At 37.2% G+C, this 27,792-nt stretch overlaps 1 protein-coding gene across 2 annotated transcripts in view; it reads right to left on the bottom strand.

The window, feature by feature from the left end:
* Positions 1-27,792, bottom strand: part of PDE11A (phosphodiesterase 11A) — a 490,924-nt gene that overhangs the window by 306,254 nt on the left and 156,878 nt on the right. The window contains exons 1-3 of one of the 2 annotated variants that reach the window (XM_033231026.1): positions 26,011-26,139; positions 7,883-7,972; positions 911-1,051 (exon numbers count right to left, since the gene is read on the bottom strand). In XM_033231026.1, the coding sequence (XP_033086917.1) occupies positions 911-1,051; positions 7,883-7,969 (228 nt within the window). In that variant the 5' untranslated portion in view covers positions 7,970-7,972; positions 26,011-26,139. Of the gene's footprint in view, positions 1-910; positions 1,052-7,882; positions 7,973-26,010; positions 26,140-27,792 lie in introns of those variants that run through there. The other variant, XM_033231025.1, reaches the window with a different exon arrangement.

Below are 27,792 nucleotides of genomic sequence, written 5' to 3'. Positions count from 1 at the left end.
TATTAAAGCAACTCTTAATTGCTAGACAATTCCTGATCTTTGAAGCAAGTTCTCAGCAAAGATATTAAATTGTTGCCAAGGGTTTACACATTTAGCTTTCAAGAATTTAGATTGATGATGATTATTATTTCAATATTGTTGCTTATCTACCCAGCAGATTTCCCCGGAAAGCCAAAGGGCTTAATAAAACCAGAAAGCTGGCCACAAATTGCCACGGTGGGGCAGCCCTAAGGCCCTGAATGAGATACTTCCTTCTGGAGTGGCAGGAACCCCTGCAGGGAAGTGAACAGCAGCCCTCTTCGCCTGGTAAGGCTACTCTGTGCCAGAATTCACAGGTTAACAGCAGCTGTGAAAGAACCCGGAAGTCTCCACAGGACAAACCTGCTGCAGGGAACAGCCCAGCAACGACTGGCCATTCCATTCTCCTTGAGTCCAGTTTGTCTGGGTTCCAAGAACTAAGGGTACTGAATCTCCACTCATTTGTTTGCTTCCTCCTTGCCTTATGAAGGCCATGGAGCATTGTCTGGACTGAAATCCACCCCCAGAAATGCTGAAGGCATTACCTTTCATAGGTAAATAAAATGTGAGACAGACACTTGAGTTTCTTTTCTAACGGAGCTATGTGAGGTTGGGCAAATCACTGAACCCCTTAGTTTCTTCATCTGCAATTACAAAGGCCTGGGATAGATCTGTAAAGTCCCTGTTAGGTTAAAGTCTATGTTTCTAAGTTGACTGAAAAATGAGAATGAAATACACATAAAATAAAAAACTCTTGTTTTATGAAAAGTTGCCTCATGGTTGAAGAGTCAGGAAGAGAGGGATTCAAGTCAATTTCACAAGTTTAAATACACATAAACTCAACTTTCTTCCATTCACAGTCTTCAACTTTAAAAGATAAAAGATAACTTACTGGTGATTCGATGTCCTCTAGGAGTAAAACAGAACAGCGTTCACATTTCAGCAGAGTTTGGGCCCGATGCATTATTTTCTTGACAATTTTCTCCAGGTCAGTTTGTTCTTCAAAGAGGTCATTAACGACCTCTAGCAAAGCCTAGAAAAGATGAAATAGATGTATTTAGGTGGACGTGAAACTGAAAAAAAGTTGTTTTTTTCCTTAAAATTTAATTTAGTCTTTGCTTTAATAAAATACAATAAATCTTTTTGTGTAGCTAATTTTAAAAACTTTTATGATTGTTTTGACATATTTTTATCACTCAATTTTAGAATACATGCTTAAACTGCAAAATACAACTTGAGAATAGAGCTAGTTCTTATAACAGACGTGAAAATAAGTAACTCAAAACCTAAGCTATTGGAACTCTAGATTATTTTGAGTCTTAAAGGATGATGATTATAGGGGTCACTTGAGAGGCAGGTGTAACCAAGGCAACTATAACCCCTGTTTCTCTGACTATAGATTAGCCTTCTTCCTTATCAACATTGTTTTGTAAAATGTTGAAAATTACTAAAGAGCACCAGAGAAGACCCCTTCCCTCTTCACTGCTGATCTTCATTACAGATTAACTTCCCTCTTCTCCTCTCACACAAGGACTCCATGGCCATCACATTGCCTTAAGATGGAATGTTAAATATACTCTTTTAAATTGGAAAGAAAATGAAAACCAGCTATAAAGAAAACAAGTTGTATAGAAAAGAAAACAAACTGTAACTAATTATATTGTTATAACTCATATACCAGCCTTGTATAGAAAATGCTGAAATCCTATTAAATTTCTTTGCTTTGTGCCTGTAGAAGCAAGAGTCTAACTTTTACCTTTTACCCCATTTCTCTGGAGTCTGCATCTCCTGGATTGGCCATTCCCAGCTTTTCACTTTAATAAACTCTTTAAAACTAAATTCTGATTATTAATATTTCAGTTTGACACAGGGATCATATAACCATTAGCTATAGGCATTTCTCCTCTCCTATAGTAATTTTTCTGCAATGCAACTAGGTACAAACCCAATATTTTGGCTGGGCGCAGTGGCTCATGCCTGTAATCCCAGCACTTTGGGAGGCCGAGGCAGGCAGGTGGATCACCTGTCAGGAGTTTGAGACCAGCCTGGCTAATATGGTGAAACCCCGTCTCTACTAAAAATACAAAAAAATTAGCCAGGCATGGTGGCATGTGCCTATGGTCCCAGCTACTCTGGAAGCCGAGGCAGGAGAATCGCTGGAACCCAGGGAGCAGAGGTTGCAGTGAGCCGAGATCGCATCACTGCACTCCAGTCTGGATAACAGAGTGAGACCCTTTCTCAAAAACAAACAAACAAACAAAAAACAATATTTTATAATTAATGAATACCTCCAAAGCACATTGATTTCTGAAAATTACAAAGCAGCTCTTCCTCACTATCAGGAAGAAACAGATTCTTGGTCAAACTTCAGACATTTTCACTAATACACATCCCTTACATAACTCTGGAAGAATTAGAGAGGTGAATGCTAATTAAGGGTCAGATTCTTAAATATATATATATGTAATTTACATTTAGTCTTTGCTAAATATAAATATATAAATTACATATATAATATATACATATCCTTCATATATAAAATATATATACCCTCCATATATAAAAATAAATATATATGTACACACATACATATATACCCTCCTTAATTCCTCTACACAAGAGGACATACCGCTTTATCCCAAACTGTCCAGGAGAACATTTAGATATTTATATATCAGGAAAGAAACACATTAATTTTTTTTAAACAGCAGAATGAAAAGCACACGACTTAGAAAAAAATCTGAAGCTCTAACTTGAAAACTGTGTACTTATTTAAAAATTAAATTGCAGTAACCCGTGATTTTCTCCAGCTAAGAAATAAGCTGCAATTTTTTTTTTTTTTTTGCATTGAAATAATGTTTGTTTGCTCAGGTCAGGCATACATTTATGAAAAATAAAAAATAAAAATAAATAATATTTGCTTGGAATTTTTAATGGCATGGATGTTTCCAGAGATTTAAGAATAGTAGGTTATGTACACGTGGTAGATATTATGCTTCTCTCAGAAAGCAATCAGAAAATTACACAGACAGTGAATTCCCAGAGGGCACTTGATTCAATAGAATGTAGAAAGAGGTGCAATCTCAAGTCTAATCTCTCACAAAAGGATTTCATGAATTGTCAAATTCACATCTATTCATCATGGTGCTAATCATCATCTCAGGGACATGACTAATTTTCAACTTCAATAATGAATTTGATTTGTCCTGAAACCATTGAAACATGAAAATTTCTTCTCTGAATCTATTCAGGTAAAAAAGCATTTGAGTAGCTGGGCGTGGTGGCTCATGCCAATAATCCCAGCACTTTGGGAGACCAAGGCAGGTAGATCACATGAGGCCAGGAGTTCTAGAGCAGCCTGGGCAACATGGTGAAACCCCGTCTCTACTAAAAATACAAAAAAATTAGCCGGGTGTGGTAGTGCACGCTTGTAGTCCCAGCTACTCAGGAGGTTGAGGCAGGAGAATCACTTGAACCTGGGAGGCAGAAGTTGCAGTGAGCCGAGATCTCGCCACTGCACTCCAGCCTGGGCGACAGAGTGAGACTCCACCTCAAAAAAAAAAAAAGAAAGAAAGAAAGAAAGAAAGAAAAGAAAAGACATTTGAATGAGTTAGGAAATCCATGAAATACGTCCAGTTCACTGAGCAACTGAAAGAGGACCAAATATCCTGGGTAGGGTTATTGAAACCACCATTGCAAAATTATCACTGGGCTGACCTAACCAGCTCCATCTTTCTTCTAATCTCCAAACTGTCCTTGTTCATTTCTGGGCATAGGCTGAACTAACTTTGGGAGGAACATAGTTTATAGTTTATTGTTTAAAACAAAGATGATAATAGCCCTTTCCCAAAACAAACCTCTTTCTTCTCTGGGGACTAGAATGCCTTTGTAGGCATTTGTAGGCTAACAAATTAGCCACAAAATCAGAAATTATGGCTTAGGAATCATACAGCTGACTCTTCCTAAACTGCTCCTCAGATCAGTGCTTCAGACCCTGCACTTTGTAGACCCTGCACCTGATGGATCAGCTGGCACCACCCAGATCGATAAATTGGCTCATCTGATCTTGTGACCTTCCTGACCCAGGAGCTAACTCACGGCAAGAGGACAGTTTCAATTCCCTATGATTTCATCTCCAACCCAACCAATCAGCATTCCCTACTCACTGGCCTTCCCCCACCCACCAAATTATCCTTAAAAACTCTGATCTGGGGAGACTGATTTGAGTAATAATAAAACTCTGGTCTTGGACACAGCCAACTCGGTGAATTAATCTTTCTCTATTGCAATTCCCCTGCCTTGAGAAATTGGCTTTGTCTAGGCAGCGGGTAAAGTGAACCGACTGGGTGGTTACATTATCTCTAAAGAAAGACCGAACAGAGCTAAGGACCATATTGCTCCAGGATCCCAAAGCAAACAGGAACATCAAAAGGTGAAAAAACTTTTAAGTGAATCTTGCTATTTGGCATTTGGACAGCAAATCTCTGTAAGGAGTCAATGCACAAAATTTCATGTTCAGATATTAAAAATAAGACAATTTTCTGAGTAATTACAAGCAAAATGCCCTGTTATTAATGGAGAAAACATTATTTCTTTAATCATCTAGACTATTTCTTCAGATGGATCATATTAACTGAACAATTATTTAACTTTTCAATTTGTTATGATTGCATGGAGTGAGCCTCTGGGATCCATATACAAGAACATTTACCTCAGAGGAAAAACTAATTGTGCCTTGAGTCTTGCACTGACAAATCACAGTATAGTAATTTTATTTTTTCTAATTTAAAATTGCTGCTTTATTAACGAGTGTTGGAAGTTTTACAAATAACAATGCAGACTAGCTCCAGGATAGGAGAAAAAGAGAAGAAAATCTGGGATAATATCTGTCAGGCCTCTGAGCCCAAGCTAAGCCATCATATCCCCTGTGACCTGCACATGTACATCCAGATGGCCTGAAGCAACTGAAGATCCACACAAGAAGTGAAAATAGCCTTAACTGATGACATTCCACCATTGTGATTTGTTCCTGCCCTACCCTAACTGATACGATATAGTCTTCCCCAACCTTAAGACGGTACTTTGTGATATTCTCCCCCACCTTTAAGAATGTACTTTGTATGCCTATCCCAAACTTGTAAGAACTAATGATAATCACACCACCCTTTGCTGACTTCTTTTTCAGACTCAGCCCGCCTGTACCCAGGTGAAATAAACAGCCTTATTGCTCATACAAAGCCTGTTGGAAACATTTTACACAGTTGAATAGGTCCTGCTTCTTGATGCCACTTGCCTTCCAGGAAATGAGTATCTGCTTTTTGTCCCTCCTTCTAGTGACCTTCTTTCGCTCCTGGGCGTGTCCTTGGAGCTTTCCATTCTCTCATCTACATATCCATCCCTACATTAACCCAGCTAGATCCCTGGCTTTAAATAGCCTCTATATGCTGCTGGTTCCCAAATCTCAATCTCCAGTCCTGACATCTCCCCAGAACTTTAGACTCCTGTATCGAACTGTTTACTTGCCAGCTGTGCCAGCCACAAGTCTCCTTCACTCATTTCCCATATCAGTAAGCCCCATAGATTTCACCAATTTTGGAGGAAGTCTGCCACTTCTCACTGCCCTAGTCCCAGCCATATTATTTTTTGACTTCAATACAGTTCTTTCCTAAGTCTTCTCACTGATTCAGCCTTCTCCCTCTCTCCCCAGCCAGTTTATTGTCTCCAGGGAAGCCAGAGTGAACTCTACTAAAAGTAAGTCAGACTCAGCTCAAAATCGTCTAATGGCTTTCCATTGCACTCAGAATGAAAGCCAAAGCCCTTGCCATGCCCACAGGCTTTTCTACCATCTGGCCTGCTTCCACATCCTCACTTTATTTTTTTCCCCTTTCACTCCCCGCTTTCTCTCTGCTCTCTAAACACACTGACCAAGCTTTCTCCTGACCCAAGTCCTTTGTACTTGGTATTTCCATGGCCAGAAATGCTCTCCCCAGACCTTCATGTGGCTTTGCTCCTTCATTTCATTCAAGTTTCTGCTTATAGATCATCTCCTTATAGAGACCTTTTTGATCTCCCTCTAAAATAAACGTCCTCCCAACCCAACCTTCCTCAACCCTTTATCCCTTTATCTCACTTTAGTTTTCCTTGCAGTATTTATCGCTACCTATACTACGCAATTTAAAAAATTTGTTTTCTTATCTATTATCTATTGTTCTCATGAATAGTAAGTTCCATAAGGGCAGGGATTTGGATAGACAGCATGTGAAAGGGAACTACACAATCAATACTTGTTGAATGAATAAATTAATTGTGCCATACACAAGAATGTAAAGATTAATCATACATGAAGCTTCCCTTAAGGAGTTCAAAATGTAGTTGGAGAGGTGGGACCTCCTTAAATATATAATACAGTGTGATAAGTATTCATAATAGAATAGTGGTAGTGGATACAAGGCAAAACCATAAGTGTAGAAATGAAGATTAATCAGAAGGCTGAGCTGGGTCCTGAAGAATGTGTGAGGCAGATGGTGTGGTTGGAAGGAGTGGGATTGACATGAGGCATTGAAGGCAGAGGCATGAATATGGTTAAAGGTATGATCAAATGAAACAGATTGTTTGCTGGAAATTGGGGACTATATTGCTGGAGTGCCAGATGAAAGCAGGAGCATGGTAAGACATGGGGCTAAAGATGAAAAGAAGATCAAACCAGAGAAAAGATGTGGTATGCCATGCTAAGGACCATGGCTATATTAGTCAACTCTGTTCATCTGTTTACTGATAAAAAATATCTATAAATCATAATAATTAGCAAATGAAATTTTAATCAACTTGATGCCCAGATTAATTAAGGGTTTCAAACCCTTTTGAACATCATTTTGTTAAATATATTTCTAAGTTGTTACAGTAATCTTCCTATATTTAAAATTAGAATGAGTATAATATAATTTAATCTCTATTTGATAATTTAGCATTTTTTGAGTACTAGACTTTGCTTTTTTTGCAACTTAGATCTGTAGCTCCTGAAAGTATAAAAGATCTCTCTAAGTGTTTCTTTATAATACTATAAAATAGTCTTTGCATTATTGTTCCAAGTATCTAGTGAGGGGCACTTTCAGAAACCCTTTCAATTCAAAAATTGTTTCAATCAAAAATTGTTTCAATTCAAAAATAAAATCTGGGAAGTGGGGGTAAGATCATGTTTGTAATATAACTTGCTTCTTAAAGAACTTAATTGTAAAAGCATCACCAAATTGTGTTATTGCTTCAAAGCCATAAATAAGCAAGGACTGATCTGCGGCCTTACAGTATAGATGTGATATTAGTTTTCTTTTTTTTTTTTTTTTGAGACGGAGTCTTACTCTGTCACCTAGGCTGGAGTGCAGTGGTGCGATCTCCACTTACTGTGACGTCCGCCTCCCGGGTTCAAGCGATTCTCTTGCCTCAGTCTCCCGAGTAGCTGGGACTACAGGCGCCCGCCACCACGCCTGGCTAATTTTTGTATTTTCAGTAGAGACAAAGTTTCACCATGTTGGCCAGGCTGGTCTTGAACTCGCGACCTCGTGATCTGCCCACCTCAGCCTCCCAAAGTGCTGGGATTACAGGTGTAAGCAATCGTGCCCAGCCAATTTCATTTTTAAAAGAAACTTGTATCCCTTCCCCCAAATAACAACAGATAATTTGTATCCACTTCCATTTGGGCTTATTGCTTAAAGTGTATCTTCAACCACAGCCTTGCAGAATTATACAAATAAAAAAAATTCCTGTACTATTCAAAGATCATTCATTGGCTGTTTTTAAAAGACATAATGACTTACAGAAACCAGAAAGAGAGTATTGAGGAAAGTCAACAATGTTTTTATTTACTCACTCTGCTTCTTTCATATTCTTTCCTTGAGGCAGCAAAGAGCTGAGCATTAGATATGGCGATTCCACAAAATGGAAGATACATCTGCATAACCTGGGACGAAGAGAGCAGTAAGAACATTAAAACATAAGAACATTGATACATCCCTCGCTAAATTCCACACTTCCTCTATATGCCTGATTGTAATACTTTATTTGCATCTATAGAGATTGAGTACAGAGAGTTGTTGATACAGTATTTTAACTTCAGAATGAATATTTTTCAAAGTTAACTAAAAGATGTTGTAAATCAGTCTTTAACTAGAGAATTCACATCTATGAAGACATAAAGTGAAGCAACAGATTATGAGGGCTATGACATAGGAACTGTGCCTAAAGCAGCTTGTATTGCTTCTTGGATAAAAGAAGGATAAATAAGTAAACGAACTGTGATACACCTGGAATTTAAGGCATGTGCCCATACTCACATTTGGAGGTAGGCAGGATATAAGTCAATTCTTTTGTTGGCATATGGCATATACCATATGTATATGGCACACAATTCACATCTGTAGCAGGGATTTCAGCTTGATTCTAGACCTATCCACTACCAATTTTAAACATGCCTGTCAGGATGGGCCCAGTGGGGTCAGCAGGCCTGGCAGCCTTCTGTAAAACAGCTCTAATTGTGTCTGCCACTGTGTAGACATAACTGGACACAAATCATACTGGTGGGATGCTTCTGCAGAAGCCTGATGAGGAAAGGCTGGGAGCCTGTGATGGAGAAGTCCTCCTATCGGCAGAAACACCCAGCCGTGATGGGCCTACTCCTAACAAAGACTTTCTTGTCATGGAGGTTTAGGCATAGGGAATTTTACTACTGTCTTGCACTCTCAAGAAATTCATCTCCAAAATCTCTGATTCCAGAGAGATAGAATGCTCCAAGTAAAAACTGAAAGAACTATTTCCGTAAATTCTTCACAATGTAGATGAAACAAGTGACATATTTGGGACTCCTCTAAAGCAAGAGGGAAAAAGTATGTTTATATCATAGTCTCTCTATGTCTCTCTTTCTGTCTCTCTCTCTCACACACACGCACGCACGCACACACACACACACAGTGGTGCCCTAGGAAGAGGTACAAAGCCCTGGCAAAATAGAGCAATTCCTGCTGTATCCAGCAGAGGGCAGTGCAGTGCCCGCTGTGGGTGAGGGATGACGGCAGCCTCACCAACTCAGGAAGCACTTGTGAAGCACCCGGGACATTCAGAACAGAATCACCTGGAGTGCAAGGTAATTATGCAGAGGACTTGAGGTGCACAAAAGATGAAGGGCAATTCACATTCCTTATCACTGAATGTCCTATTAAAATCTTTCTTTGGTTACCTGGGCATGACCAACTCTGACCTACAGTCCTGGAAAGAATTTCAGAGCCATATAAAAACTAAAGCTATGACTTCATTTTTAAAGAAGATAGAGAAACAATGGGATCAGAATTAAGAAGAGGTACAAAAATAAATGATTTTTGCAGATGTTTTTGGGATAAATTCCTTTTCTGGATTTTCACATATTGCCTTCTGGAACTAGATGTTATTTCTGTTACCCCCCACTTTCCCCTTTCTTGCTACTCCCCCTCATGCCTTAGAAAGTTTGTCCATAAACCAAGATAAAGCTATTGGCATAAAGCTGCCAGATAGTCCATTAGAATTTCCCTGCCTTTAGGCAGAATGGGACCACTTTCAATATCACCTACACATACAGCAAGCACTTTCCTTGTAGTTTTCTGGAGGTTTTGTTTTTGGCTCTTTGTTTTTTTTCTGCCATGGAGACAGTGACTACAGCGGGGATAAAAGCAAGGAAGAGATGTGGGTTACTTATTTTAACTTTCCACTACTTATTTGTTTTATTTATTTTTGCCTTCAGGGGACAAATTTAAGGTGGTTGGTAAGTCAAGCAAGTAAGAGGGGAGTGACCAAATGAACATGTGAAATGTTTTCTAATATATCATAGGCTTGCTTCACTTCATTTGTAATTCCAATATTTACTGAGTTCCAGGTATTATGTGAAATTAAAAAGAATCTGAATTTTAAACCAAATAATCTTTGTTATTTTTACAGTTTTGCTGTATGAAATGCAACAAATCACATAAGCTCTTGAACCTATTTTCTTATCTATAAATGCCAGGTTTATGGTCTTTTTTGGTTCTAATCTTTGGTGATTCAAATAATGTGAAACATCATTGAGCTGCAATATTCTATTTACTAGAGAAAACAAAGAATTCAGTAAACATGCTTGCACCTTATTCAAGAAAAAATAATTTATAATAGTAATTGACATTGGCTAAGCCGTTCTGTCAACATGTCAGGCATGATGCTATGTGTCAGGGATGATGTTAAGCATTGTATATGCACTATATCTGTTTTATATTCACTTATGTTTTACCATTAATCCCAGTTTGCAGATGAGAAAACTGAGGCTTTAAGAACTTACCCAAAGTTCTTGGGAGATAATTCTCTATGGATATTTTATGTTTCTGCACATGTGGCAAAGAGAGGCACTGGCTGTATCTTTTGGGAATGCTTATACAACGAACAGCCTTGGAAGACAGAGATACTGTCTCCTTTCAGAGCAAAGAACAGAAGTGTTTACTATCCAGTATAATAAAGACAATATCTCCCTCTAGACAGAGGTCAGGCAGGCTCACTGTTCATTATAAAAGATTTGGGTTGCTGACATTTGAGGTTCCTCTGCTGTCATGCAATCTACTATATGTGCTATTACTGGGGTCAAGGAACCAGCAAAAATGCTGATGCTCAAACTATTGCTATTGTTGTGAGTAATAAACCTTTTTTTGTCACTGATCCAGGAGTCTCATGTCTTCTGTCAGCATCCATGAGACTGTGGCAGACTAACTTGCTAGCTTGCATGTACAGTATAGTAAAATCAGACCCTTTACAAATCTTAACGATGTCACTTAGATAGTAAATAGTGAAGCTGAATTTAGAATCCAAGCGGCCTAACCCTAGGATCTACCTTTTTTGTTGTTGTTGTTAAAATTATTCTTTTATTGGTAATTCTTTTTTTTTTTATATATATATATACTTTAAGTTCTAGGGTACATGTGCATAACGTGCAGGTTTGTTACATATGTATACTTGTGCCATGTTGGTGTGCTGCACCCATCAACTCATCAGCACCCATCAACTCCTCATTTATACCAGGTATAACTCCCAATGCAATCCTTCCCCCTGTCCCCCTCCCCATAATAGGCCCTGGTGTGTGATATTCCCCTTCCCGAGTCCAAGTGATCTCATTGTTCAGTTCCCACCTATGAGTGAGAACATGTGGTGTTTGGTTTTCTGTTCTTGCGATAGTTTGCTGAGAATGATGGTTTCCAGCTGCATCCATGTCCCTACAAAGGACACAAACTCATCCTTTTTTATGGCTGCATAGTATTCCATGGTGTATATGTGCCACATTTTCTTAGTCCAGTCTGTCACAGATGGACATTTGGGTTGATTCCAAGTCTTTGCTATTGTGAATAGTGCCACAATGAACATACATGTGTATATGTCTTTATAGCAGCATGATTTATAATCCTTCGGGTATATACCCAGTAATGGGATGTATGGTACTTCTAGTTCTAGATCCTTGAGGAATCGCCATACTGTTTTCCATGATGGTTGAACTAGTTTACAGTTCCACCAACAGTGTAAAAGTGTTCCTATTTCTCCACATCCTCTCCAGCACCTGTTGTTTCCTGACTTTTTAATGATTGTCATTCTAACTGGTGTGAGATGGTATCTCATGGTGGTTTTGATTTGCATTTCTCTGATGGCCAGTGATGACAAGCATTTTTTCATGTGTCTGTTGGCTGTATGCATGTCTTCTTTTGAGAAATGTCTGTTCATATCCCTTGCCCACTTTTTGATGGGGTTGTTTGTTTTCTTCTTGTAAATTTGTTTGAGTTCTTTGTAGGTTCTGGATATTAGCCCTCTGTCATATGAGTAGATTGCAAAAATTTTCTCCCACTCTGTAGGTTGCCTGTTCACTCTGATGGTAGTTTCTTTTGCTGTGCAGAAGCTCTTTAGTTTAATTAGATCCCATTTGTCAATTTTGCCTTTTGCTGCCATTGCTTTTGGTGTTTTAGACATGAAGTCCTTGCCCATGCCTATGTCCTGAATGGTACTACCTAGGTTTTCTTCTAGGGTTTTTATGGTATTAGGTCTAACATTTAAGTCTCTAATCCATCTTGAATTAATCTTCATATAAGGAGTAAGGAAAGGATCCAGTTTCAGCTTTCAGGGACCGGGAACCAGGCTGTGTTCCACACACGGCTAGAGAGGTTCCAGTCTTAGCCCAGTGGGAACACTGCAGTGTCCCTGGGAGCCTAGGAACAGCCCAACATCAAACCATCAGTCAATCGCGAATCTCTTCATCCTCATCCAATCATGTTTCTGTTAAACCTAGTTTTTCATCTAAAAATTTAGAATTTGCAAATACTTTTTCCAAACAGTATAAGCTATTCTTCATGAATAGTACAATGTACTATCAAGAAAGCTGCAAATCAGATTGGTATTAGTTCTTTTCATCTACCCCATTGTGTCTGACAAAGCATCCCTCAATTTAGTCCTGACAGATGAATGGTATTTACTTGTCACAACCTCAGGAAAAGCAACTCCACAATCTTCGTCCATTTTACACATCTAGCAAATGTCACTTTCATGAAATTTTCTCATACAAATGTAACAAACCCCGAATATCACAATATACTTCCAATTCTTATCTTTTAGTGGAGATGAAAAACAACGAAAGCTCTGCTATTTGAAGCCAATTACAAGGCATTTAACTTGGCATTTTGAATGGCAAAAGAGACTCCTGCTGTCTTGTTTTGTGTACTCCAATTTATCAAGTTAATGCTTCTATAACAGCATCCAAACAAAAGCAAATGGCAAAATGAACACCCTACTCACTGTACTGGGAATGCACAGATCAGCTCAATTTAACAAGAGCCTCCTGACTGCCTTCTCCCATCAGGCCCTTGGTTAACATGCAGCCCATACACTAGATTCCATGACACCATTATTATTTTCAAGTTTGCCACTAGTTTTAACTATATCCCTGAGATGATTACTAGACAGCTCAAACTCCTTCAATATTTTCACAAAAATACAGGCTAAAGTTCAAATTTCAATGCCCTGTTAAGGCTTTCCAAATGTTGGCCCTATTGGACATTATTATTATTGCTATTATTAATGTTTGCTTAGATTTACCCACATGTGTACCAGTTTTTTCCTCCTCATTCCTTCCAACATCTCCTTCGTTCTTTCTGTGATATAGTTTTACTTTTATTTTTCTCAAAGACAATCATTTAGAGTATCTTTTAGTGTTGGTGGTAAATGCTTTGTTTTTTATTTAGTTATATGGTAAATAAACATATGAAAATATGTTTATTTTATAATCAATCTTAAAAGGTAAGGTAGTTGGGTATTTCCCCTATCAAGTGCAATTGATGCTGCTAAAAAGCCAGCTGCCAATCAAATTCTTGGTAGATTATCTGCCTTTGTCTCTGGTTTCTTTTAGGTCTTCTTTATGTCATTGGTAGCCAATTTGTAATTTTTCAGCCTCAATCAAAGGCTTAATTGAATCATGGTAACCTCCAATGTATATATTGGCCAAACATTACTGTGGATGGAGACAATAATATACCTTCATGACTCATTGCACACTGAGAGAGAATGTTTGTTAACGTAAGAAATGTTCTACCCTGTGTCATTCATTGGCATGACAATTCAACCCTCTGGGGTCAGACTCAATTGCACAATGTATATGCGTGTATATATATATATACACATATTACTCTATTCTGCTCTTTCTGAAGTCCCTTATTTCCAAAAAAAACTCAACTAATTTGGCCTTCACTATGTAGTTTCAGAATGACAAAGGTCTAAAAAACCTTAATGACTAAGAAGCTAATGAGTCTGTACATGCTTGTGCAGCACTTTTCGGCTTGAAAGCACTTTATGAACCTTGGCTAATTAATCTTTACAACATCCCACTCAGAAACAGAGTTAAACTAAAAATCATTAAACAGCGTAAAAAAGTCACTTTAGCCCTGGGAGCTCATTAAAATATCACTAATATGCATAGAATTTGAGCACTGGGCCTTCCATCAATGTACAGAAAAAAAGACAGTAGGTAGCCAGCCTTTTCAAACTTGCAAGCCACAGAGAAAGGCTATTAAAGCCCCATTGTGTGGTCTGGTCCAATTATACATCATTAAAGAATGCTGGTGGTCTACACTAGAGAATCTTAGTGAAGGGGGCCATCCCGTTCGTGGACCCTACTTGTAGAAGGCAAAACAGCTTGAAGAGCCACATCATTGTCAGCTAAATGAACAGGTGAAAAAAGGTTTTCCCACCTACAGATAACACTTCCTCCCTTTGTGTAGATTCTGAAAACAGGACTTTGAAAGTCACTTCTGCCCTCAGGCAGTAACTATATAATAAAGCTTCACTGATTTGGAGCCCACTGATTTGGAACTGGGGATGTTTTAAGATAGTTGTGACTCAAATGCTGAATAAACTCTTTAAGTAGAGTAATTTAGAATGTAACATGTCAAAATATGAAAGCAGTCGCATTATTTTCATATGATGAAATACTTTCAGAGCATTTTTAGGAATATAATACTAAAAATAATTTTTAAATGAGTTTGGAGTTTTCCAGAGATTCCAGAAGAAAGCCCTGCTTCCAAAGGTGTAGCTTCATTCATTGCAATTTTGTTTCTACACAAATTCAATAAAGATAAAAGATGGAGCTTTTATTTTAGGAATCAGAATCATAAATGACTCTTGTTAGTTTGTGCCAAAATATATGCCCTTGGCTAAGGCAGGCCTTTTTCTACCAGTGTTGTGCCCTCTTCAAAGGAAACAGACTCCAAAAGATACAAAGAAATATAAAATACAAACTTTGTTTTAAAAATTGTAATGGGGCCAGGCGCGGTGGCTCATGCCTGTAATCCTAGCACTTTGGGAGGCCGAGGCAGGTGGATCACTTAAGGTCAGGAGTTCAAGACTAGCCTGGCCAACATGGTGAAGCCCCAACTCTACCAAAAATACAAAAATTATCTGGCCATGGTGGTGCGCACCTGTAGTCCCAGCTACTCAGGAGGCTGAAGCAGGAGAATCACTTGAAGCTGGGAGGTAGACGTTGCAGTGAGCCGAGATTGTGCCACTGCACTCCAGCCTGGGTGACAGAGTGAGACTCCATCTCCAAAAAGAAAATATTGTAATGGAATAGATAATCCAATTACATGCTTTTTGAAATTGTCCACTATGAGAATTGACATTCTGAAGAATAGGGTGGGAGACTTCATTCACAAAAGACAATGGAGAATAAGAGGGCAAATAAAAAAGGAGGAGAAGCTTTGTTTGTCGGAGACAGAAACAAGGACAAGATGATGAGGCAGAGATGTGGGGAAGGAAACAAGGAAAGCAAACCCAAGGTGGGCTCCTCACTGGTCCAAATTTGGGGCAGAACACATCCTAAAGCGTGAGTCTTTACAGGCTCCCCTTCTCCTGTCTAGGTGCCCCCATCACTCTTCTTCCATGTTCCCTTCTTAGGACAGGGAGATTGAGGTGCTTCTACTTCTGTACCTGAGTACTAAAGCTGGAATCCCAGGGAGGTTGGAATGAGCCCCTTCGACTACTCTAGCCCCCCTCCTACAAGCTAGTGTTGGCTAAAATATCCCCAGGAGGCTATCCAGGGGCAGAGAGGCTGAATTCAGTTCCTGGCAAGTAGCCTAGTAGCATCAACACCTGCTCTCTTTGAGTTTTTAGAGGCTCTGGTCTACTGAGTGCTTGAATTATGCAGGTGCTACTCATATCACTCAACAACCTTATTTCTATTTGGTCCTATATCCACCCCCCAGAACTTTAGGGAAATAACCTTCTCATGTCTGGGGGCAGTTTTTTATTCCCACCCTCTTATTTTCAGACACTCAGGGAAAACCCTGAAGGAATCTATTGCAGGACCCATATCTTTTCTAAAATAATTTTTTTTCTGATCATAGATTTCAAGAGAAAAAAAAGTACCCATATTTCTGCCACTCAAGGGTAACCATTATTAACGTTTTGGAATATATCATTCAAGTTTTCTTCTCTTTTTCCTTTCACATAAAGTCAAATAGGCTAATCCTATACATAATATTATCTATTATGACCAGTTTCTATGGATGCAAAATATCCCATTGGATGGTTCAGAAATGTAAAATTTATACAGAAGGAAAGTAGATTAGTGGTTGCCTGCGTTAGAAGCAGTAGCAGGATTTGCTGTAAATGGGCATAGGGGATCTTATTGGTAGTGTGTTCTAAAACTGATTCATGGTGATGGCTGTACCTTACTAAAAGTCATTGAATTGCTCACTTGAAATGCGTGCATTTTATGATATGTAAAATATACCTCAAGAAAGTGTTAAAAATTACCATAAATACTCTGTTCATGGTATGGATTAATGTAGTTTACTTAGTCAATCATACAACATTGGACATTTAGGTTGCTTCCAATTTTAGATTAACAATCCTGGGGTTAAACATCCTTGAAATTAAATCTTTCCAAATCCCATTATTATTTTCTTAGAGTAAAACATTGATATTGGAACTTACTTTTTTCAACACACAACTTATATAGCACTTTTCTGTACCAGGCAATATTCCAAATGCTTTACTAATATTAATTCATTGGAGTGTACGTACCCTTTAAAATAATCCTTAACAATATAAACACATTTACTTTTTGCTAAAAGAAAACAGTATAGAAGTGCACAGAGTAAAGTAATGACAGTTGCCCCTCAATTTCCTGTCCCACTACCCATTCCCTTCCCAAGGTGCAACCCTGCTAGCATTTGTAGTGTATTCTTCTGGATGTTTTATGGCTACAGTCACACAATATCTAGTTTTAGGGTTGTTTGTAAACATAAATGGGATCACACTATAAGTTATTTTTGATACCTTCTTTTTCACTTGGCAATGTATCTTGGAAATCTTTACATGTTAATTCGAAGAGATCTTACTTCATTCATCTTAATGTCTGCAGAATATTCTAGGGGATAGTTGTATCTGTTACCAGACATTGCCATTGTTTCTAATTTTTCTTTATTACAAATAATGCTGCTGTCAACTTTCTTACAAATAAATCTTCATGCACCTGGACAATACTTCTGTTTGACAGTTTCCTAAAGGTGGAATTTCAAGGTTGAAGAATATGTGCACAAAAACACTTAATTACTACTGCCAAATCATCCTCCAAAAAGGCTCTACCAATTTATACTCCCACTAACAGTAATCAGAGGATTCATTTACTCCAACTCATAAAACATTGGGTATTATCATTCTTTTAAAATCTTGTCTATCCGACGGATAAAATCAATACTCATTTTTGTATTAAGTGACATCTGTTTGATTAATAGATTGAACACTTTTCATAATTTGTTGGTTGTCTGTATTTTTAAATATGGCCTCTTTTGCTTATTTTGCTTATCTTTTAGTGGACATTCATCTATTACTTATTGCTCAGTAAGTACCCTTTATGTGCTAAGAATATTAAACATTTTTCATTTTCACAATTCATGAATCTTACTTGATAATCTTAATTGATAATCAAACAGTAATTGTCATCTGTTTGATACAATCCATTAGGCCTACAAGCTATGAGTGTTTTGTCTAAGATGAATAAATATTATGGCTCAGTAAACTTGGCCTACTCCCTCTCACAATGTGAGGAACTTTTACAAAGATATCTGCCTATATAACTCTGCCAAGGTTATTTTTATAAGCAGGTTGACCTACATATATCATCCTGCCCATTTATTCCATCTGCCTTTGTAACTCACAGCTTCTGCAAAAAGTTGGTTTGAGCTACTGTTTGAAGTTGGCATTCTTGAGTTTTAGTTATTAAGATTATTATGCTCATGCCTGTAATCCCAGCACTTTGGGAGGCCGAGGCGGGTGGACCACGAGGTCAGCAGATCGAGATCATCCTGGTTAACATGGTGAAAACCCGTCTCTACTGAAAATACAAAAAATTAACCAGGCGTGGTGGCACACACCTGTAGTCCCAGCTACTTGGGAGGCTGAGGCAGGAGAATGGCATAAACCTAGGAGGTAGAGCTTGCAGTGAGCTGAGATCGCACCACTGCACTCCAGCCTGAGCGACAGAGTAAGACTCCATCTCAAAAAAAAAAAAATCATTATGATTCCTCACTTACCCAGCACAAATAAATGCAGGAAGTTACACAATAGAGTAAGTTAGTCAAGGTGTCAACGTATCAACACCCTGAAATGCTAGAAAAATCTTATTATATCACAATCAACATGTGAACATAAAATTTCCTCTTAGACTATTTTCTGATGAGAAATGCCTAAGTTTTTCTTTAAATTTGAAATATATTCACATTATTTCCTCCTATTAGCAGCAGAAGGCTTTCTTTCACTGTCTCGTTTATCAAACTCCTTCCTTTTTATAATTCCTGGTTCATAGAGGACACTACATAAAGGCAGAATCATACAGCATGTGGCCTTTTGTATCTGGCTGCTTTCACTTTGCATACTGTTTTAAGGGTCCATTTATATTGAAGATATATCAGTACTTTATTCCTTTTAAAATTTTGTTTTAAAGAAGTAGATTTTTTTTTTTTAGGGCAGTTTTAGGTTTACAGAAAAGTTAAGTTGAAAGCACAGGGATTTCCCATGGACCCTGCCCAACACACAGTTTCCCCTATTATTAACATCTTACATTAGAGTGGTACAGTTGTTACAACTGATGAGTCAATACTGACACATTATTAACTAAAGTGCAGTCTACAATAGGTTCACTCTCTGTGTCACACGTTCTGCAGATTTTGACAAATGTACATGTTCACCATTACAGTATCATACAGAATAGTCTATTGCCCTAAAAATTCCTTGTGCTTCACCTATTAATCCTTCCCTCCTTCTCCCTAAATCTCTGGCAACCACTAGTCTTTTTACTGACTCTGTGGCTTTGCCTTTTCCCGAATGTCACATAATTGGAATCACATAGCATATATCCTTTTCAGATTGGCTTCTTTTACTTAGCAGTATCCATTTAAGGTATCTCTACATCGTTTCATGGCTTAATAGTTCATTTTTTTTATCACTGACTAATACTCCATTAACTGGATATACCCGTGTTTGTTTATCCATTCACCTATTGAAGAGCATCTCAACTGCTTCCAAGATTTGACAATTATGAAAAAAACTGCTATAAACATTCATGTGCCAGGTTTTTTGCAGACATAATTTTTTGACTCATTTGTATAAATATACAGGAACGCAATTGTGGGATTGCATGGTAAGCGTATCGTTAGCTTTGCAAGAAACTGCTAAGCTGTCTTCCAAAGTGGCTGTGCCATTTTGCATTCCCACCCTTTCCTATGTCTAGATCCTTCCTGTCCCTTCAAAGGAGGAGTGTTTCCCTTCATTTGGTATTGCTTCCATCTTCACTGTGTAATCTACATCTGCTTGGCTTCATGTCCTCACTCCCTGTCGTTTTGCTTAAGGTCTTGCAGTCTTCAGAAATGGCTGGCTGTGGCCTGTCTATGACGTCCCAATTACCTGAACATGAAATACATCAACTATTCTACATTCTTATTTTCTGCAGCCTTTAACACTTGATCACCACCTGTATATGAAACTTTGGCTTCCATGGACTATACACCCCTATTTAATCTTTTTCTACATTTCTGACACTCATGTTCAAGTTATATTCCCAGGTTCAGTCTTTGGTCTTCTAACTACCCCCTTCTACATTCTCCCTCTAAGGATTTATTTATTTCCACAATATTACAAATATTACAAAATAAAGTGGGTTGTCTATGCAAGAATTAACCTTTGAGCAAGAGTCAGAAAAGACAACAAATTCAGTACTGCCATATATTTAAGGCAGCTGAGAAGACTTCCTCCTTCTGCTCTTGAACTTTGGTCTGTCACAAATTCCCTCTGCCTCTGATTTCACTTTCCTACATCACTAACCCCACTTCTAATTAGTCACATCTGCTACCTCCCAGACCTACCTTTCAGTCTCTAATCCAGACACAACTTGAGCTCTGAAAACATTTGCTTCCTCTATCTTATAGTCTAATTTTAGTATTCCTGGTCCTAGACTGAATTGAACTCTGAATTCAACCATAGTAACTGAACTGGCACCAAAGTCCCTTCCTTTTATCTGTATCTTCAGTAGTTACCGCTGGGACGATTCTCAAAGTGGGCTCTCTGGTGCTGACATTTTCTCTGTGCTCTGGCTCCACATCACCAGGTGCCTACAGGATATCTCAACTTGAAGGTTCTTTTTATTTTATTTAAAAAATTTATTTATTTATTTATTTATGAGACGGAGTCTCGCTCTGTCGCCCAGGCTGGAGCGCAGTGGCACTATCTCAGCTCACTGCAAGCCCCGCCTCCCGGGTTCATGCCATTCTCCCTCCTCAGCCTCCTGAGTAGCTGGGACTACAGGCGCCTGCCACCTCGCCCGGCTAGTTTTTTTTTTTTTTTTTTTTTTGTATTTTTAGTAGAGACAGGGTTTCACCGTGTTAGCCAGGATGGTCTGGATCCCCTGACCTTGTGATTCGCCCGCCTTGGCCTCCCAAAATGCTGGGATTACAGGCGTGAGCCACCGGGCCTGGCCAACCTGAAGGTTCTTACACTGCCACAAACTCAGCATTCCGAAACCAAGTTTATCATCTCAAATTTCCCTGTTCTTCCAAAAGAAAGAGGGTTTCCTCCTCCATATGTGCCAAAAAAAAAATCATTAAAGTTCAAATCACCCAGTTCGAAATCCTGGGAGCCATCATTGATTGCTATCCAGATGTAGGCACAAGCAATTCAGGAGCTTTAGAAACTTCTGTTCCCATGGCCTTGATTGCCCCTAGTCCAGCACTGCCATCACTCACCATCTCTGGTAACAGTTCCCAGATCTCTCACCATTGCTGCAACAGTAGCCAAGATCCTCTCATCCTTGCAATGTGACAAGAACCCAGTAACCTTTGTTTCCCATCCAGAAAAAGTATAAATTTAAACACACTAACTATCCATCCCAACTTGCTCCATTGTCTTAACTTTTTAAAATGTAAGATATAAATATGTCTTGCACATATTAAATGCTAGTCTTTTTCAAACTACACTAGTGTGACCATTTTCATACCACATACAGTATTTTTAAAAATCTCATTAGAAGCTCATCAGAAAATACCTCCAATATTTAAGACTGTGGCTTAGCATTTTACAGACACTGTGAAAGATATGTAATAATCTCAGGAAAAATAATAAGGAAATACAAAATTGCTATTTAGAGAAACACATGAGACCCAGAGGGGATTCTTCTACTTACATATCTTTTTTTTTAATTTCCAAAATAATTCATCATCCAAACGCAACACAAATGACATGGATAATAAACCATACTATTTTTTAATTTCCAGTAATATTCTCCAGTGGAGTTTAAACCAGAGAAGGCTCTGAAAAATATGCTTAGAGCATTAATATTTAATTAATGTAATAGTACCTAAAATGGGTATTATAAGTGTAAAAGCCTTGATAAAATTCATAAACTGTATCTATGCAACTAAAACACAAAAGTGGTACCTAGTAAATTCAGGGCATTCTTAATGGATAGCCTTGAAGACAAAAAGAGCTTTAAAGTTTGGCCTAAAAAACAGAACTTTGTGAAGGACCAATCAATCATTTATTAACAAACTGGAGTATCAATCCAAAATAGCAGAGAGGAAACTGTCTACATGAGTCATCAGTAATTCAGCAAGATTTCTCATTTGGTAACCTAGAACAGTCTAACTTACAAACTAAGACGCTAGCTTCGAAGCCAAAATACTTTCTTGCCCCTATTCACGGTTTCTACTTTCCACCCATATTCTGTCTGCAACAGAGTCTCAGCCTTTCCTTTATTGCTTCCTTTCTCTTAATGGTTCCGCTATTTATTTTAAGGGCTCAATTACATACAAAGTAAGCAGAAAGAATAAATGATAAGCCTAAAGAGAGCAGAAGGAAAGAATTAACTAAAATAAAAGTAGAAAATAGTAAATGAAAAAACAACAATTAGAATGGATAAATAAATCCAGAAATAGCTCATGTAAGGAAAAGCAATAAGGCAAATAAATCACTAGCTAGTTTAATCAGAGGGGAAAAACCCCGAAAATATACTAAAACAGAAGTGATAAAGGAAATAGAGTCACAGCTACAGAAGAAAACTAAAAGAATTATAATAGACATTTTTTGCCATAATCTCAAACTTAAATATTTGCAAATCTGATGTAAACTTGTATATTTTAAGCAAAATATAAATTAACGAAGCTGAATCAAGAACTGAATCAAGTTCTTCAAGAAGACCTCAAAATTTCTGAGTAAAATAGTCACCACAGAAATAACAAAGAGACTTGTAAAAGAATCATTCTCAGAAAAGGGGCCAGTCCAAATGGCTTCGCAGGCAAATTCTTTCAAACCTTCAAGAACAAGAAAATGCCTACGCTATTCAAACAATTCCAGAATCCAGAGAAGGAAACTCTCAAATATTTTTTGAAGACACATTATTTATTACTGATAGCACATCATGGTAAAAATAATAAAAAATCAAACCTACAAAAGAGATACCTTATGAAAACAGATAAGAAGGATTCTAAATAAAAATATTAGAAGATTTAACATCTTCTCTTCCTTCCTTCCCTTCCTTCCTTCCTTCCTTCCTTCCTTCCCTTCTCTCTCTCTTTCTTTCTCTTTTCCTTCCTTCCTTCCTTCTTTCCTTCCTTCCTTCCTTCCTCCCTTCCTCCCTTCCTCCCTTCCTCCCTTCTTCTCTTTCTTTCTCTCTTTCTTTCTTTTCTTTCTTTCTGTTTTGAAACAGAGTCTCGCTTTGTTGCCCAGGCTGGAGGGCAGTGGCACGATCTTGGCTCACTGTAACCTTCACCTCCCGAGTTCAAGCAATTCTTCTGCCTCAGCCTCTTGAGTAGCTAGGACAATAGGCGCGCGCCACCATGCCTGGCTAATTTTTTCTGTTTTTAGGAGAGGTGGGGTTTCACCATATTGGCCAGGCTGGTCTTGAACTCCTGACCTCATGATCCACCCACCTCGGCCTCCCAAAGTGTTGGGATTACAAACGTGAGCCACAGCGCCCTGTCAGAAGATTTAATATCTATACATTTCTATATATTAGAAAGTTGAATTTAAATATAAATATAAATATTAAAAAATGGAACATGACTAAGAATTTATATTTAGAATAAACTGATGGTTCAATGTTTCAAGATCAATTATTCCAAACTTTCATATTAACTTTTAATGGAAAAAATGATCATCTTAATATTCTAAAAGGTCATTTGATAAAATCCAATACCCAATGGCTATAAAATTTTTAATAAGTTATAATGGTTATTAAAGAATATTTTTAATGGAAAAATATGCCATGTTTCTCAGTAAAAAGATATTGAATCAATATTTTAAAAATATCAATTACTTCTCCAAATTAATCTATAAATTTTATTCTAGTGAAACTTAGAATGATACTTTTGGAATTTTTTAGAATGATACTTTTGGAATGATACTTTTGGAATGATACTTTTTGAAAAAAAGGTAATTCTAAAATTCAAATAAAATGAAAAACGTTTAACAATAGTCAATATTAAATGAAACAAGAGAAATAAGAGGATCCAATTGTAAGGTTATGATGACCAAAACAGAATAGTACTAAGGAAACAATAATCATGCAACTTAATGGAACAGAAGTCCAGTCCAGAACCAAATACATAAAATAAGTTCATATGTAAAAAAAGGATGGTTTCATCAATAAATCGTATTGGGACATAGTTCATCATTTTAAAAAGTCTAAAAATTAGAAAATTCTTTTTGAAAAAGCCCAGGGAAATAAAAGATAGAATAAAAATATATAACTATAAAAGCCATAGGGGAAATGTGGTAAACATTTACATAGATCTTCATTGTGAAAGGCCTTTCCAACCAAACATACTTTGTGCATTTCCAACCCTTTATGTGGAAATTATATGAGAGACTTCACACACATTTAAAATTGAAAACATCTATATCTCAATATATAAAATAAATTAAAAAGCAAAGCACACTAGGAAAATTTTTTGTGATGTTTATGATAATTATGAACATCCTAAGTAGGAAAAAATCAGAAAAAAAAAACTCAAAAATAGTCAAAAGATATAAACAGAAAGTTTACCAAAAAGAAACACAAATAACTAAAATAATGAAAAATGTTCAGTACACTAATTATCAAAGAAATATAAATTAAAATAACAATGAGCTACCAGATTCCTCCTACTATATTGACAAATATTATTATCAAAATTAATACCCAGGGCCAACAATAATATGGGAAAACAAGCATTCCCATATAATTCTTGAGGGAGATTCATTGATGCAATAATTCTGAAGAACAGTTTTGCAAAGTGTATAAAATCCCTTTAAAAAGTACAGGCCCTTTGACCTTACAATTCTATTATTAGAAATTTATCTTAAGTAAATAAGCAGTTAAGTTTATTTAAATGTCTTAACAAGGAGCAAATTCAGGTTTTATAAGGCCTAAAACTCATACAATTGGGAAGGGGTATTATTTATTATCACCATGAGTACTATTTATTATACTTTAAAACAGTGAAGATGGTAAATTATATATGTATATTTTACTTCAATTAAAAATTGTTTCAAAAATAACTTTTTTTAGAATTAGAAAAGAAATCACATTGTACAAGTTTTTTTTAATTGACAATATCCCAAACATCACAAGATCCAGAAATGTAGCATATTTGTATTAATTTTTCTAAATTTTTGATAGCATGCTTTTTTATTGTCTCTGCATGTAACTACAATTTTTAATATTATTTTCCTATAGATATAAAGAAAATAATTACATTCTCATTAGCATATTGATAAAAATGAGCTTTACGTTATTGATGATGGGATGCATAATACATACAACTTTACCCAGAGACATATTTCCTATTTGCACTAATTCTCATCTAAAAGTGGAAAAAAAGAGAAAAAACATCATGTTTATCATGGCATATGCTGCATTTTTCAGTATGCTCCTGATAGGAGAGCATAAAACTTCTATTTTGACTAGGCATCTATGAAAAACCACATTTTACAAGTCTGATTGGAAGATTTGAAATGTATGAAATGACTTCATACATTCAAACTTTGTTTCTTCTTCACTATACATATACTTCCAGAGCCACATGCTATAGACCACTTTCATATCAAAATGCAACCACTGACCTTGTATCTCTGCATCAAGATGCTGCATGAACTGGGATGGTGAGCAAAAGAGTAATCAGAAAAGCCATTCCTACAGCATAAAGCTAGCAACAGCTTTCCACAAAAGGGATTGGAAACCATAAAAATTATCCTACTAAACTCAAATTTAAGGTATCTGCAGCTGGACTTATCTCTAGTTACAACCCAAAAATATCTGTGGCCCTTTAGCAACACCTGATGAATGGGGAAATCTGACAGACAGGAAGCTGGAAGGGAAAAAGAGTTATCTCAAATGAATATCATTAAAATATCTTACTTTTGTTAACTTTACAAAACTTTCCTCCTTCTCATGTTCTTTTGCAGAAAGATTTTTTTCCCATCTGACTTACTTTTTAGCACTCCTCAAGGCTTGATTCTGAGACTTCCTATCTCACTCTCCTCTCTTTCTAAAAAATCTTACCTACAACACTGGATTAAATTGCCTTCCACATGCATATGACTCTCAAGTTTATATTTCTAACCCAGGTTATCCCCTTGAGCCCAAGATCTGTGCGTATCCAATAGCTTACTCAACATTTTCACTTAGATGTCTCAAAAGCACTTCAAATACTTTATGTCCAAGACAGAACTCATAATTAAACACCCTCAACCACTTATTTCTCTTCCAAGAGGAGTATATCTTAGTGAAGGCACCATCTTTCCACAAAGGGCTGAACCCAAAAACCTACAGCCATGTCCTATACCCAACATCGCTGAGTCCAGCTAATTTTACCTATTAGTTATCTCTCAACATTGCCTGCTTCCTTTAATCATCACTTCCCACTCCCTCACCCTCACCCCAATCCAAGCTACCCTTCTGGCTGTTCCATGGCTTCCTATTGCTTAGAGGGCCTACACTCAAAGCCCTTCACGATCTATTCCCAACACACAGTGGACTTTTCTTGACTTATCTTTCAGCACTCTTCTCCCTTTACATTTTTTATATTCTAATCACAATAGATTATCATGCCTAGGTACAACTAAGTTTTATACCTCTGTCTTTGTTCATCATAATTCCATCATTCTAGAACCTTCTTGCCTACTTTGTGCATCTGTCAAACTCTACTTATTTTACAAGGACCAGCTCAAATATCTCAATAAAATATTTCTGGACTTTTTGATTTGCTCTACCGTTTTCTCTCTGCACTCTCCTCATCCCACCAAAGAAATGGCACTTTATACGCTTTTATAGCTAATGGTTTTATAGCTCTTTGTACATACCTCTAATGCAGTACTTTTATATTTATTAATTTATTATTTATTTTCATTTAATTTTTAAAAAAATACAGGGTCTTGTTCTGCTGCCAAGGCTGGAGTGCAGTGGCACAGTCACAGTTCATGGCAAACTGGAGGTGAGAGCATCACTGGAGCCTAGGAGTTTGAGGTTGCAGTGGGCTATGATTGCGCCACTGCACTTTAGCCTGGGTGACAGAGCAAGCCTCTATCTCTCCCCCAACAACAACAACAACAACAACAAAATAGGGGAAAGAAAAGAAAGAAAGTAAGTACAGGGGTAGGGCTAGCTTCAGTAAGAGATGAATAAGACCTTGAATGAGGTCATGAAAATTCTGACCCATCCTCCTTTTATCTCAGCTGTCTGTCACTTATTGACCTAAATTGAGTCACATGGTCATTGTTGAACCAATCTCTGAGGCCAAAGAAAACCAATCCTCTAGTAGGCTTAGCCAGAACTTAGCCATATACCCATGATTGAGCTTTGAGTAGAGCCAACAAAGACTAAGAGGTGGGGACAAGATAGTTCTCCAGAGGAAAATCAAGGCCTCCCACCAAGATGCTGAATGTCCAAGATAATAAATGTACACAAATATAAAGTCCTTTGAGAAAGTTATAACTAACCTTCATTTCTGGCAGAATTCTCAGTGTCACTTCACTTATTTAGATTTTATAAAATTTAAAATCTACTTCTAAAAATATTCTGAAATTCTTAAGAATGTTAGGCTGATGTTTCCGAACATCCAGCGCAATACCTAGTATAGAGTGGTGGCTCAAGCAATGTATGTTAAATAAATAAAAGAATGAATTAATAAATAACACAGTCTGTCAGAGGTCTAAAATAATGTGTAGAAAATGTCATATACAAAGACATACATTCATCAGATCAAGAAATCCAGATATCTGCTTTACTCTAAAGTGTAATTTATTATTTAATGAGTAAGCAAGTCAGACACAGCTTGTGTTGGCTTAAAGAAGCATCTGTAGATTTTTGCCATCTCCTTTTCTATTTTTTCTTTCAAAGAAATAGTTGAGAGTATGAGCCATGGCTTTAAATTCTTGTCTTCACTTACTAAAATAAATGTAACATGATCATATATGAACCCAAATTGTATTTTGGACTTATATTGATATATTATAGCATCCATGGCCATGATCAAATCAGAGCCTGACCTAAGCTGATACTACAGAAATGCTGACTACCAAGTAGAGTTTTGCCTGAGCCAAAAGCAATGATGCCTATTTGTATTGGTCTTAAAGGGCAGAAATTTTCCTTATGAATATCTCTGGCAGACTAACTCTTGCAAGTTAGTTTGATTCCATGACTTCCCTAACACTTATTCATGACCATGAGAGTTAGAG

This window comes from Trachypithecus francoisi, unplaced genomic scaffold (assembly GCF_009764315.1).
Source record: "Trachypithecus francoisi isolate TF-2019V2 unplaced genomic scaffold, Tfra_2.0 Lachesis_group13, whole genome shotgun sequence".
Classification (NCBI taxonomy): Eukaryota; Metazoa; Chordata; class Mammalia; order Primates; family Cercopithecidae; genus Trachypithecus; species Trachypithecus francoisi.
Note: the sequence above shows the minus strand (reverse complement) of the source record. Positions and strands in the feature narration are given on the sequence as shown.